The following is a 14152-nucleotide window of genomic DNA, read 5'->3' as shown; positions in this document are numbered from 1 at the left end:
TGTAATTAAACGACATACAGTGGTATTCAATTGTATCCTATATTGTATATACTATAATTATGATGTCAGACAAACAGTAGACATGAGAGAAAACATTGTAGTGTTTTTCTATTTATTTGTGTGAAGCAAAAATAAACAATAAGCAAAGCTCCCCTGTAGTTGTGAGTAGTGAATGCAACACTGTATGTGACTGTACAAGATGCGAGGTCTCCATGCCGTCATTTTTAAACATTTTCCATAAAGAAAAAAAAAATGTTAAAGCAACATCGTGTCCTAAACGTAGTGATATATGTAAGTATCCACTACATTTATTCATTTATTGAATTTCAGACAAGAAAATAGCATACTGTGTAGTATAATGCTGGGAGTTACAGGTGTTGAACGTATTTATAAAGTGAATTCAAGTGGTCACTGCACCCAGACACAATAACAGTCCCTGTTATAAAAGGATTAGTATATGTATAAATATTTTCCAGTTAAGTGCATGTGATAGTACAATATAAGTGTTTTTTGTGGTCATAATAAAGTGTACGCTAACCAGACATTTGTCCTGAATAAGGCAGATGTTTTCAGATTTATCTCTATGGCTTGCAAGAAACAAATGGACTTAAAATGAAACAACTTAGGCACTGTCTGTGTTCCTGGCCTCTACCACCTTGGCTGCAGTGTCCCTGTAGGATTTATGATCTCCCACTCTGGCCATGCGCTCCTCCTCTTTCCTCTCTTTCCTCAGCAGCCGATAGTTGAGACCCATGCCCATGAAAAGGAAGAAACTCGAGATGATGAGGAGGATTCCGCAACCCTGGTACGTGTACTTGTAGTCGTGATAGATGTCCTTGAACTTCCCTGTGAAGAATAAAACAATCATGTTGTGATTCAAGTACAGCAGTCCACAGCGCAGGACAAAGTGAAACCTCCAAAGCTGAACACTGTCCGAGTCAGAACAGTTTAGAGTTCAGTACTAGCAAACGTGTGACGATAACCATAGAAATACTGTAAATTGATCTTATTGGAACACAGAACGGGTTGTGGCTGTTTGGCACAGCATTTATTATCAGTTACATTGCAAAATATAACTTTGCACGATAGATTATACTAAAATTTGGGTTAATTATTGAGTCTGTGGATAACAAAAATTGACATATATTGTAATAGATGCCCATTGAAATGCACTGGAAAACAACAAGGAATTGCGATTATGCAAACAGTATTGGACTCTGGAAGTTCCACTCTAATGTTTGCAATTGATCGGGTTACCTAGCAAAGGCGGCCCCAGCAACACGGGGCCGCATTCGATGATAGTGACCAGGCCAACGGCACTGGAGAAACGTTGTGCCCCCACCAGGTCCATCAGGGTCTCGAACAATACGGAGCTGAGCCAACCGAAAGCAAAGCCGAAGAACATGGAATAAATCACAAAGCCTTTGTAGTCGACTGACATGGGGGCGAAGACGTGACACACGCCATTGTACAGCACAGAGGCGGCAAAAAAGTATTGGATCCTGGGCCGAACCCATTTGGTGTTGGCCACGAGGCCCATGGAGGGCCGGGCGACCATGTCGACGAACGCCAGCACAGACAGCAGGAAAGCTGCTTTCTCTTTCGGGATGCCTTTGCTCTTGGCAAAATTGCTCAGGAAAACCAACGGAGCGAAAAGGCCAAAGAACATGACAATATTGCCTGAAATGTAAAGCAAGAAGCCACGGTGCTTGAACAAAGAAAGGTCGAGGAAGCTGTTCATGATTTGGGAGCAGGTCCTCCGCTCCGTAGTCTTGGCCACAGGTTTGGGCTTGGGTCCGATGGGTCGCATGAGGGACCCGGCAACGCAGCAGTTTAACAGCAGGCCACCCAGGATGAGGAAGCTTCCTCTCCAGCCAAAGCGGTCATAGAACCATGTATTGAGAGGCGCTAGCGTGGAAAGGAAGACTGGACTACCGGCCATGGCGATGCCGTTGGCAATGGGCCGCCTCTTGTAGAAGTATTTCCCGATCATAGTGAGGGCGGGGTTAAGGTTGAAGGACAATCCCAATCCTAAAACACAGTCACAAAGATTATTATTTAAATAGCACATATCAGAAAAAAAACAAAAACTTTTTAATGTTGGTTCTCCCAACTACGAAATGTCAAATCTAACAACCAAAGTCAATCTGCTGCAGGCTATTTCCAGCAAGACAAGAAATGTTCTTGACCATTGTCAATTTCTCACATTGATGTTATTTAGACACGGTAACCATTTTTAAATAGTGACAATTGTAACTGCATAATATATCCTATTCAGCATTTGAACAATCTGTTGTGGTTTCAGAACACTAGATGGCAGAAGTGTGCATAAAATAGAACGTGTCAAGTGTTGTCCTTTACCTCCCACTACACCAATGCAGAAATATAGTGCTTGGACGGAATTGCAGAAAGAAGCAGCTACAAGGCCCAATCCGGAAAGACATCCTCCCAGCATCATAACAGGACGACTTCCATATTTATTCACCAAGACGCTGCTGATAGGACCTGAAAATAAATAAATACACACGCACGCGCGCACACACACGCACATGCACGCACACAGACACACGCACACGCACACTGTATTGGGTTGGGTTGGATGTGCGTGCAGTTCTTTCTGTAGCCACAAGAGGGCCACAGCACCACATCTGAGGCACAGCAAACTCCCAACAACTTGTGCATCATTTTTGTCAGTGGTGCACTGCAGTAGATGTGTTTTCATTCCATTAATAATAGGATCTGTCAGAAAAATCGTGAGATCTGTAATGAAATAATCATTTATTCGCCTTGGAGATGCATACACATTGACAGATGTGATTTGTTTGCGGAATCTCCTTTAATTGACTTGAAATGCATTTGAAAGGCAATTGTGTTTTATTGTGTGAAAGTGTGGGATGCAGGTAGTGGCCACTGTGTGTACCACTACAATATCAGCAAATCTTTACCGCAAGGCTCTTTGAACCAGGTCCTGATATACGTAACTCAGCCACAAGCCTTTGGTTCTGCAGTGGTAGGAAACCTACGGCCCGCGGCACAAAATAAGACCCGTGCTAATGTTTCATTTGCGTTCTATGCATTTGGGATGTGGGTTTTATCAGTGTGTCTATGATGACCCACCCACGAGGAAAATGGCCTTCTTGCCAAATCCCCACACTGCCCAGTCCATCGAAATAGAAACTGACACTTTTTGTTTAGCGGTTGTCCCAACTCATTTGCTCGCGCCACACGAGACAAAGGGTCTTTAAATTGTAATGCAGGCCGTCTCCGAGCTATCAATGAGTTCTTTCCTGGCGGCCCGCAGGGAGAGCTGCCCAGGATAAAAAGGTTGAAGACGAACCGGTGCGGAATATTATGAAGGTAATGGATCAAAAATGGAGGTGGTACGCAACAGTCGCTTAATGAACTGGTCCCGCTGACGTGCAGTGAATGCTTAGGACACATGAGCGTCGCAGTGCCTGCCGCAAACTTTCAATTTCCAATGTGCCACTTGCTGTCAGCTGTGTCTATTTACATGGAAACATTTGCATTCATTGACGGTGTCACTCGGCCTCTCGGTGGAATGTGTCGCCGCCGTACGATAAGCCGCTTTGATTCGGTGATGTTCGACATCCTGCTTGCTGATGTAATGAGGAATGAGGGATTAAGATGGACGTGTAGTTTGACTTGAGTTTGCCATGAAATGACCTATTGTTGACTTTAATAGCAAAACTATCTCTTACATAATGTAGGATTTCAAGATATGCATTCACAGCAAAACTAACCTTATTTTATTATTTATTTTAAATTTCACTTAAAATATAAAGATCAAATATACATGATCGGCCGTGTAAATGTATTTTAGAATCATTTAACCACTTGAAACGCATAATAGTAAGTAGAGCAGCGTGTGGGATATGGCAAAGTCAATTATTAAAAAAAAAAAAAAAAAGAAAAGATGACATGGACCTATTATTGTTCTGATATCTATGCAAATGTTTCGCCACTTTCAATTTCATTCTTCGGCTCAATTTTCGTGATGACTGATTCACATGAGGACACTTTTGGAACTGAATTGTCACTTTGAATCATTTTTATCAATAAAATCTCATATGTGAGTATGGAGTTACCTCCTCCGTACGTGACCGCTAACATGATGGAGGAGATCCAGGAGACCTGGCTGCTGGTCACGTCGAAGATTGCTTCAATTTCCTTGAAGAAGACCGTGATGGACTTGGGGAAGGCGTAAGAGAAGCCAATAGAGATGAAGGCCCCAATCACCACCATCCATCCCCAGCCGCCCTCCGGGGGTGTGTAGCCGACTGGACCGCCGACGGCTGGTGCCATTTTCACTAGCTCGCGTTGCTTTCGGTTTCTCTATATGAGGTGCAGAGCCTATGCAGGAAAAAAACCCACACATCTGTAAAAAATCTGTTAAAAAAAATGGCTTAATTTTTCAGGAAAATAGGATATTTGGTCACCGTGTTTGAACTGTTATCATTTCTGCCACTTGTCAGCTACGTTTCCATGACCTGAATGCTCATTTTTCAATTCAAAAAGTCCCAAGGTGTCGTGGTGTCATGTTTGTGATATGCATTTATTAAAATACCCTAAAGAACAAGAATTACGATGACACTTTTAACCCTAATCATTCGTCAGTATTGCACCTGACAAGTTACCATCCAGAATTCCACAGACAAATCTGGTGAGTTTGAAATCAACACGTGCACGTAGCCATCGCCAAAGTGCACATTGGAAACATTTTGCTAACTGGACGGACAACAGGGTGCAAGATTGAGGATGCTATTTCGAAGCTAGCTTGACTCGGCATGCGCTCCCATCCGCCCATCTCCAGCGGTGTCGCTTAAGTCGTGATGAATAAGAGTCCATGTGCAGAGTCAAACAACTTAGTGTGTTGTTTACACTGGGGAGGCCGCTCGGAGAGAGCATCGATCAGAGAAGGAACAGCACAAGTTCACAATGCTGTGTCGCCTCCAGCTCTGTGAAGTGCTCTCTTTCTTTTTTTTCTTCACTGGTTTTGTACTTGATTTGCTTGATGAATACCCTTATAGAAGAGCGCTCTTATAAACGTATTGGGTCGGCCACTTCAGAGCAGCGAGGAGTAAATATTTAATGCCTTAAAGAACTTTTGTTATTGAGCTGGGATTTTGGCTGCTGCTATGCAGCTGTAAATGTGCATTGGAACAAGTGAAGCCATGGAGGAGAAACTGTCACGCGTTCTTATTTACAGCATTCATACAGACTTTAGATGCCACCTGGTATACATAAATAGTTATCGCCTCCTCCTTTTTGGACCAATAGATGAAGCACCATCACTTTTTCCTGCGTTATTTTTATCTTCCATCGAATCTCCAATATCGTTGACTTTTCTACAATGTGTACTTAAATTCATCCATGTGCTTATTTTGGTCAGCATAGAATGTGTCGTGCATTCCAGACCGATCGTGACCTATGTCAGAGTTTCCCATCCTTTATTAAGATTTCAGCGATTTTTCACTCGTATGTATGCAACAGGCGGATGCGCTGATTAATTGCACCTTTTGACCTTTTGTGGCTGAGCATTTAATTGCATTGCTTGTCACCCTGGGTTGCGAGACACAGGCGCATTTTCGGGGCATAATGAAATAATTATCAGACCAATGAAGTGGAATCAGATCTCTCACAGTACAATGGTTGGGAATCACTGACCTGTGCAGCTAAAACATGGGCTAACATGTTCTGGATTCCCGTTCACGCCCGGCATCTAGCCGACTTTGCAAATCAAAGGTCGGCCTGAACTTCAGGAAAGCCACTTCAGAAATATTTGTTGTCTAGAAATAGTCGCCACACGTCCACTGTGCAGGCTCCCAAATAAGACAATGTGGAAAGGGGTTGAGGGGGTCTGCACTGGTGTTTGAATGATAAAAAATTCAGCAGCCGACTGGAAGTGATAAATGGACAACATAGTAAACACAGACAAGGCGACAAAAGCACTGAGATGATGACAGGAGGGGCGGCAATTTAGATGTAAAAGAACTGATTGCCAAACCTGAAGGAAATGCGTTAAAAAAATTCAAGTCAATAAATAGAATACTACTACTACTATGTGCAGAGCCGTTAATGTCCCTGAAACTTTAAGGATCTAATAGAGCAGTGGGTGGCTTTTGTGCCTCTTACAAACAACTAGCAGCACAGAGCAGCTGGTGGGGGGCTCTGCAGAGACTCAGTGGGAGTCCACATTACTGCCAAATATCTACACTACTTGCGACTTGCTTTCCAGACACTGCCAACTTAATTGAAGTTTAATGTTGGGATAGATAAGAGCTGTTGGACTGGGCCAACATTAAAAGTAGTCTTGAAACAACATCTCAGCAGCAATTCCTCCACAGAGGCTGGTATTTTTCATTTCTCATTTATGGTTAGCTTGGTAGAGCCACAAAGTTGGTAAGAATTCCCAGTGAGGCCGCTGGAAAATCATTAGATGAGCTTAGCGTTGCTTCCGGCAATTTCATTCATTCTTCCCGCAGCCGAGCCAGCTTTAGGTCTCCGGCGACTCGTGACTGCTAATCGGGTGCTTTTGTCTCATTGAAAATAGATGAGTATTAATATTTGCATAGGAAAATGAGATCTTTACATGTCACTCGTACGTGTCAACGCAAGGCTGACAAAGACACGCGCGTTGGGCAAATGCCCAATATAGTCGGCCGCCAATGCTATCGGGAATTTTGAGAGCGTAGCCCTCTTTGGCATCTTACCTCGGCTGGCAGGCGCTCTCAAACGGGACCAGATAAACTCAGCGGGACACGTCAACGTTGATCATGGAGGAGACTCTTTGACGATGTGAGGAAAAAGAATATGTTTCACAGATGCTCCAGTCACTTTTCATCCAGTCTGACAACAATAAAGCTCATGGGTGGAACAAATGTCATCCGCCAATTTTTTTCTTCCTCAAAGTTTGAAGTCCATTCAGTGCCCAGGTGAAACTCGGACAGTCTGGCGCAAGGGAGTAAGGTGGGGGGTCAGCTCTTATTAGCGGAGGGAGGCTTAGCGGCACGGCCTTACAATGCTTTCCCCACCCCTCCGTCATGTGCCGGAGCCGCACGCATTTACCAGCGGGCCGGCGTTTGACCTCTGAGGATATCCAATCGTGTCTGCACTCTAAGAGATAAGATGCTTTCTGTCGCACCGACTTCCCCTATTGGCTGATTTATCCGGCCCTGAATATTAGAAGTTGCGAGCGTCCAACAACAGATATTGTTAATCGGCGTCATTTTTTACACTTCATAGGTCCGATGCGGCGGGACGTTTCCTTCCCAGCGAGTTTGTACCAAGGCTTAGGAATGGCAATTCTTATCTTCATGAAGTATGTCTTCTCTTTGTTTGAAGGTTCAGCGTTGCCAAAGTCACTTCAGAGCATGTTCAGTGCAGTCACCTCGTACTAACATGCTTGCTAAACTTCCCAAGAGTCACCAATTGGACTTGTTTTTTTAATTTAAATCCGACACTACATTAAAAAGCGTCACTTTACCTTAAAGATAAAAAGAGAGTTGATGCATAAGACAATTTTCGGTGTATTTCTTGATCTTGTTTTTTCTTTTCTTCTTCTAAACAATCTGCCGTGTGCTCCTTCACCCTGCACTATTCTCATGCTTGCATTTCTCCCGTGCGGCTCTTCTCTTATTCTGCATAGAAGAAATTGCCGTATACATATTCATGCCACACTCAAGTTTGATCTTTGGATCAGAAAGGGACTAGGATTAGATCAATCATGCTGAGCCTCCATCTCTGTCTCCGGGTTCAATCCCTCGGAGGAAAGAACGACATGTTCTTACATGGGGCTGCTCGGTCCAGTCGCGGTAACAAATCCCGGACCTGCTCACGTCACGGGCCTAATTGCTTTTAGCCATGCTAAGACTCTGTAAAGTAAGGAGCAATGCTTCCTTCTCTGTGTCTCGGGATGCATTTTCCCCTTGTGACATGTCATAGCTTGTCTTATAGGATGGAGTGTGTTTTACTGTTTGCATTAACTTGTCTATGCTTGCCTGGCAACAACATAGCCATTCGGAATTGGCTTCAGCTTATCTGAGAGCCTGAACACGGTTAGACAAACGGAAATGGATAGATTGATGGATTCCATACATGGTCTTGTCGTGCAGTGGTCCCCACACTTTCTGCCCACACGTGACATAAAGCAACCTTTTGACTCACCGGTATGGAAACAAATGAAATAAAAATAAATGTACAAACAAATGTATAAATACATGTGTAAATAAATGGCCATCCATCCATCCATCCATCCATCCATCCATCCATCCATCCATCCATCCATCCATCCATCCATCCATCCATCCATCCATCCATCCATCCATCCATCCATCCATCCATCCATCCATCCATCCATCCATCCATCCATCCATCCATCATTTTGGAGTCAATGACAAGCCAAATGGTGTGACTTATGTATGTCTACTCTATATTTTGTTTTGGTCAGTCCACTTGACAAAAATAGAGCAATATATTCAGTGTTTTGTTGGGCACTTTTGAAAGCTTCATTGCCTCATTTGTCAGTTTGTCGCCAGAAACTGCATTTCGCGCAGTGGCTTTACTGTGAGAAAATTACTACTTTGAGTGAGAAACTCATATCAAATTTCACTGCTATTCTTTTTTTAAATGCAGCTATCTTTTTCTCGAAAGTTGTAGGCTCTTTTTCTGTCTCATCATTTCGTCCTTTTGGCCTTTCACAAAACGATGTGCAACATATTTTTTCTCACTTGCGGACTTACATTTTCCCTACTGTATCACATAATTGGACAGCGGCATAGGCACATGATTTTCAAAATAGAACTTGGATCTTTATATATTTAGTGTACGTGTCGGGTACAGGGGCTTGTTTGTTCACAACGGATCAATTACGTACTATATTGCGTTTCGAAATAACAAATGGCCGCAATTAACGGAGTCAGACTACGTTGACACAAGACGTACTCAAGAAGTACTCATTGCGGTACTTTTAAAAAATAAAAATTGATAGACCTCAACTCAGCCCGTAAATATTCCATACTGGATCAGCCTTACCATATGAATCGCAACCTACATAAAAAAGACTAGTGATCTAGTTATCGTCAATGTCCACAGACCATCTTTTCCACGTTCTCACTTAGCAGTAGTTCTTGCGTAAGCCATGCGTGAGCCTTCATTAGCGTCCATTTACTACGTGAGGTTTGGTGTATTTGCAGCTCAGTTTTAGGGGGTAAAAAAAGTCCATACAGCATTTTCAGTGGGATTAAAGTTGATTATCTCAGCTCAAGACGGCTCCTATACCCTATAATCAGCTGTAAGGCGTCGTGGCGCACGTCCGCCTTCAACGTGCTTGTGTTCATTACAGCGCCTGTGCTCCTAAAGTGTGCCGCATGCAGCTTTTCATTTTACACCCATAATGCATGATCTTAACTGGAGTTGGTTAGCAAAACAACACCCCGCCGCGTGAGCGGGAAAGCAATAAATGCTGCACCGCCTCCGCAACTTTGACGTGACTGAGTGTGATTGCGCGTCGGCCAACGGAAAGACCCGCTCGTGGGGCAAAAAGTCGGTGCCAATTACCTTTTACCGGCGCCAAGGTGCGTGCGCTACAAATGAAAGTGGAGTAAATCGCATCTTGATGGAGCGAGAAGCAGCCGGGTCCTCAGAAGGGTCACGGGCCCAATGTTTCCAAACTCAATTAGCTTAAAGTAAGGAAGAATCCATTCTGTTAAGGATACTTCAGTGACACAAGAGCATTCACCTTACAGAGCACACTTAACCAATAACACAATAAGACACACACACACACACACGCCCGGATAATAGTGGTGTTATTTTCTGTGCTTTTTGCAGCAACACTGATACAGAGCTTCACAGCATCACTCAACGGGAAAGCAATTTAGAGAACATTAGCCTCACGAGAGGCTTACATATGGTTATCATTGAATTTTGGTAATTAGTGAAAACTAATTCAAAACAGAGAATTGAAGCCACATTGTTTCTAGCTCTCAAAATAGACTTGGATGTGTCAAAAGTTAGAATGAAGGTTGCACTCTTAAAACTGCTGAAGCAAAACCCAATTTGGCTCAATGTTGGTCCAATTTATAACTTAGCAGTTTTAAGGGTTTATCCATTTATTTTTAGTCGTACTGTATACAATGTTGTTTTACCGGCTTTCTGTTGCAGCTTCCTTTTTATCTGGTTAAAGCATAAAATATGGACAGTATTTCTTTTTGACATGTTTTCAGGTCTTGACTGCTTCATATTTTGACATGCAATTACGCAATGTAATATCTATCTAAAAAAACAACAACATCTTGCTGATCTTTACTAGGGTGACATGCTGCACGGTGTTGATGAAGTTACAAAGCAATTTGGGGCCTGCTTTGTGAACGAGCCGAGCGCATTTCAATGTTATCGCCGGGATTGTGAACGGCATACAAAAGGAGCACAGCCATACACACACCAGTGGGCGCTACAAAGGCGAGCCAAGACAGCGTCGGAAGTGACAGCTCTTGGAAAGCTTCCTGATAAATACGTCAGTGCAATAAGATTTTTTTCTAATCTTTTGTCTTATTTACAAGGCGCACACACACACACACTCGTATTCATACATGCGTATACATGCATTGCGCTCTCCATCTGGTTTGGAGCATTTTAAGCAGCCCTTTGTACTGACAGATATCCGGCTATACAATGCTCCCTGTCATAACGTCAAATAGCTGTACTGTAATCATGCTTAAGTTGTTTTCCCGCGCCGAAACATTGGCTTGACACTATTTGCCGACTGAATATGTCCCACTTTTAAAAGCGTATTATTATACTTCTTTAATGGATGGATGAAAGGCATTTTATTTACATAGCACTTAGTCTTAACAAAGGCCATTTGTGGTACTTAGCATAAGAAATAAAAGGCGGTATTAAAAGCTTGAAAAGCTACTAAAGTTAAAGTAAATTGTAAACGGTAACCTGGTCATTTTTCACAATGGCAAACTTTGACTGTACCTTTGTGAGTCGTTAAAAGGGCCTCCGTTTTTAACACTTGCTGAAAGGCAAATAAAGTATCGAAATGAATTATAACAAACGCATTTATGGAGCTTGGTGTTCTTGCGTGCATCTTTGAAGCCACATGCGTAGAAGAGTGTGTACTTCCTGCTCCTTTGTGGCACATTCAATGGCATTCTCTTTACAGGCAGCACATTTCATCCACATGACACTTTATTGTAGAAAATGAACAAATGCCACAATGCTGATGAAGGACCCCTAGTGGCTAGAGAGAGAACATTAAATGCTCTTTTCCTTGTGGAAGTGGTGAGCTGAAACGCCTGGGCTCAGGTCAGTGGCTCCTCAGAGCTCTTGAAGGCATCTGTTACTATGTTGTGGGTTATAGCCATCATTTTTGCCATACTTAGATGAGTGCCGATTAATCGACAATTAATCAATCGTCGCAATGAAATCGGAATCAATGTTGAAATCCTTGAACCGCCATCATTGAACGCATTATCTTACAGTTGCTGCCAAGAAATTGTTGACGCTTATATTTAGGGGAAGTCGACGAGGGAGCTCGAGAGGTATTATGATGGGATTATGAGTGGATCCGCTACTTGGCACAGCAGCGTGGACAGCTGACCTTGAGGGGAATAGGGAAAATTGGCACGGGGTGAGCTACGGGACTACGCTAACAAGTAACAAGAGGCCGCTATATATCAGGGAGCCGATTCGGAGCGCTTTATCCGATGAGGGTCAATTCCCGCTGCACTGCCGTAGAGCAGAGTTTTCCCCGGCCTGAGCGTGCCTCCTTAGAGGGACGTCGTCAGCACCAAATAGACACAACAACTGGCCATTATGAGTTCCTATAGGAAGCGTGCAGCCACCAACTAGGGAAATTCATTTGAACACTTTTTGGACTTGGAGAAATGCACCATAGTGTTTTTGTTGTTGTTTTTGCAAAATCTAATTGGGTCACCACATCATAATTAGCAGCCAAAAATGGATCAAATTGAACTCGGTGAAAATGTGGCTTAAGTCCGGAGCACATGAAACATTCAGTGCTATCTGCTTTGGGACTGGAGACTCGTAATTGTTGTTGGAGATATTTTGTGCTCTGCTATGTTGGTTATCTCAGATTTTTCATTCATTCTATGCTTGTTCATCTCATCCAAACTTGTCATGCATTTATTGACCTCAATGCTAAATGAAAAACACTTCATCTTGTGAATTCTTTTGCGAATGCACATCTGTTGCCATCTTAAAACTACAATAAATACTGAGCTCTTACCTATTTTATTTTTTTTATTTCTCCAAATCCCCAATGACCTGTTTTATTTTGAATCATTTATTTTGAATGTCACCATGGACCTCTGAGAGAAGCCAGATGGCCACTGTGTGGAGTGATACAATTCGAAAGACAAGAGCACTGTTGCGTTGTGGTACCGACCGGGCCGGGCCACTTTGGCTCAGAGCCCAGGCCTGGACCCAGCACACAGGCATTGCAAAATCTTTCTATTCTTTATCATCATCATTTTCCTTGTAGTCTCCACCTGCAAAGGATTAAGTAGGTGCTGTCTGCAGCTAATACAGACTGGAAAGTCTAAATAAGATGGGCAGTGGCATACTGTTGGGGAAAAAAAAAAGAAGCTAAAGTTATAGCAGACTCTTTAGCAAACAGTACAAGTCCTCCAAATGAATGAGGACATCTTGTGGACAGAGTTTATTCTGCGCCACGGTGTCATTAGCTTGCGTGTCTTCACATCATAAACTATCGTTGTCACGTCTCGTCCCCAACTGCTCCACTATGTGTCTGTTGTCTTGGTTTCTGTCTGTGTGCTCGCCCCTCCCCTCCCCTCCCCTCCTGTGTGCCCATGATCAGTGTGATTATTCCCACCTGCCTCTCTCTCGTTACCTGTCGTGTCTATAAGTCCTGTCTGCCCCTCACTCCCGGTCGGGTCGTCGATGTCGCCACGTTTGCCGTCCTTGTGGTTCCTGTCTGTTTCGAGTCCGTTTCTGTTTGCTGTCCCTGTTGGTCGGTCAGTCTGTCGTGTTATTAGTTTGCCAGTTCTCGTCTGTTTCCCTCGATGCCTCGTTCCACTTCCCTTTTCCCTCAATAAACCAAGCTGGTCCAAGCTGCACTTGGTCACCCTGCTCCATGTTCCACTCCCATCCGTGACAATCGTTCGGTTAAATCTATATAGTGCAAGACTAAAATTGCTATCATGTCATATTTTTCAGCATTTAAATCAGATGACAGATGATGCTTAGCATGGTCAAATCACGTCCTCCCGCTTGTCCGTCATTTCGATCAGGCGGGCTTGACGTGTGGATCAATCAGAACCACCGCAAAGGCTCTTTGCCACTGCTGAGCACCGGGTCTTTTCATTTGAGATGTTGTCAGGTGTTAGGCTAACTGGAAACAACAGCATTTGCAATCACGAACAACAGCAAAGGTGCCTTTCTGCTATTTGCAGAAATTGTACTATCTTTTCTTTAGATAAGATTTGCTCGACAGTCTCCCCACAAGGCTCTGCGAGTGTGCAAATAATTGACACGTCCCTTTGTCACGCTTTCCATCTGTCTAAATGGCTCGTTTAGTCTGTTTTGATGTCGTCCGAGTCAGGTTCTGGCATTTGGTCTCGTGGGTCATACTCCAAGATCCATGACTCACCACTATAGTGTCGAGTCTCCCTTTCAAATCTGATCTGATTGGTCTCATTATTCATCACTCACGCAAGTTGACACAGAGGATTGGTATAAAAAGCAAAAGCAGAGCTGTGGTCACAGAGCAACGCTCACATAGTCCAGAGTGTGAAATATAAAAGTTTCTAGTCTGACTCAATGGAAAAAATGGGCCACGTATATGTACTCAACGTCCCGGCTCGAACTTTGCAAATGATCTTTATGCCAATATGATAGCAATGACTTCTCTTCAGTCTTCAAACCTTTGTTTTGTTTTCGGGACTTTGAATCACATGACATTCAATCACAGTTTGTCACTGCTCTTTTTCTCTGACCTTGTTTTGTTGATTTGAACTCACTCTGCAGTCCAGGTGGAGGTTTATGACAAGCCCAAAATAAAAATAAAGGAGGATAAGTACCGTAAATGATTGCCGGTGGCCGGCACATTAGCGTGGATATCATGCGAGAATATTTATGCAATGTG

The 14152-nt window shown here is 43.3% G+C and overlaps 1 protein-coding gene across 2 annotated transcripts in view; it reads right to left on the bottom strand.

The window, feature by feature from the left end:
* Positions 1-95: 95 nt before the first annotated feature.
* slc16a1a (solute carrier family 16 member 1a) overlaps positions 96-14152 on the bottom strand; it is a 31968-nt gene continuing 17911 nt past the window's right edge. Inside the window, exons 1-5 of one of the 2 annotated variants that reach the window (XM_049732605.2) lie at positions 6732-7062; positions 4107-4371; positions 2362-2505; positions 1258-2031; positions 96-846 (exon numbers count right to left, since the gene is read on the bottom strand). In XM_049732605.2, coding sequence (XP_049588562.1) covers positions 623-846; positions 1258-2031; positions 2362-2505; positions 4107-4323 — 1359 coding nt within the window. In that variant the 5' untranslated portion in view covers positions 4324-4371; positions 6732-7062 and the 3' untranslated portion in view covers positions 96-622. Of the gene's footprint in view, positions 847-1257; positions 2032-2361; positions 2506-4106; positions 4372-6731; positions 7063-14152 lie in introns of those variants that run through there. The other variant, XM_049732606.2, reaches the window with a different exon arrangement.

Source organism: Syngnathus scovelli, chromosome 11 (genome assembly GCF_024217435.2).
Source record: "Syngnathus scovelli strain Florida chromosome 11, RoL_Ssco_1.2, whole genome shotgun sequence".
NCBI lineage: Eukaryota > Metazoa > Chordata > Actinopteri > Syngnathiformes > Syngnathidae > Syngnathus > Syngnathus scovelli.
Note: the sequence above shows the minus strand (reverse complement) of the source record. Positions and strands in the feature narration are given on the sequence as shown.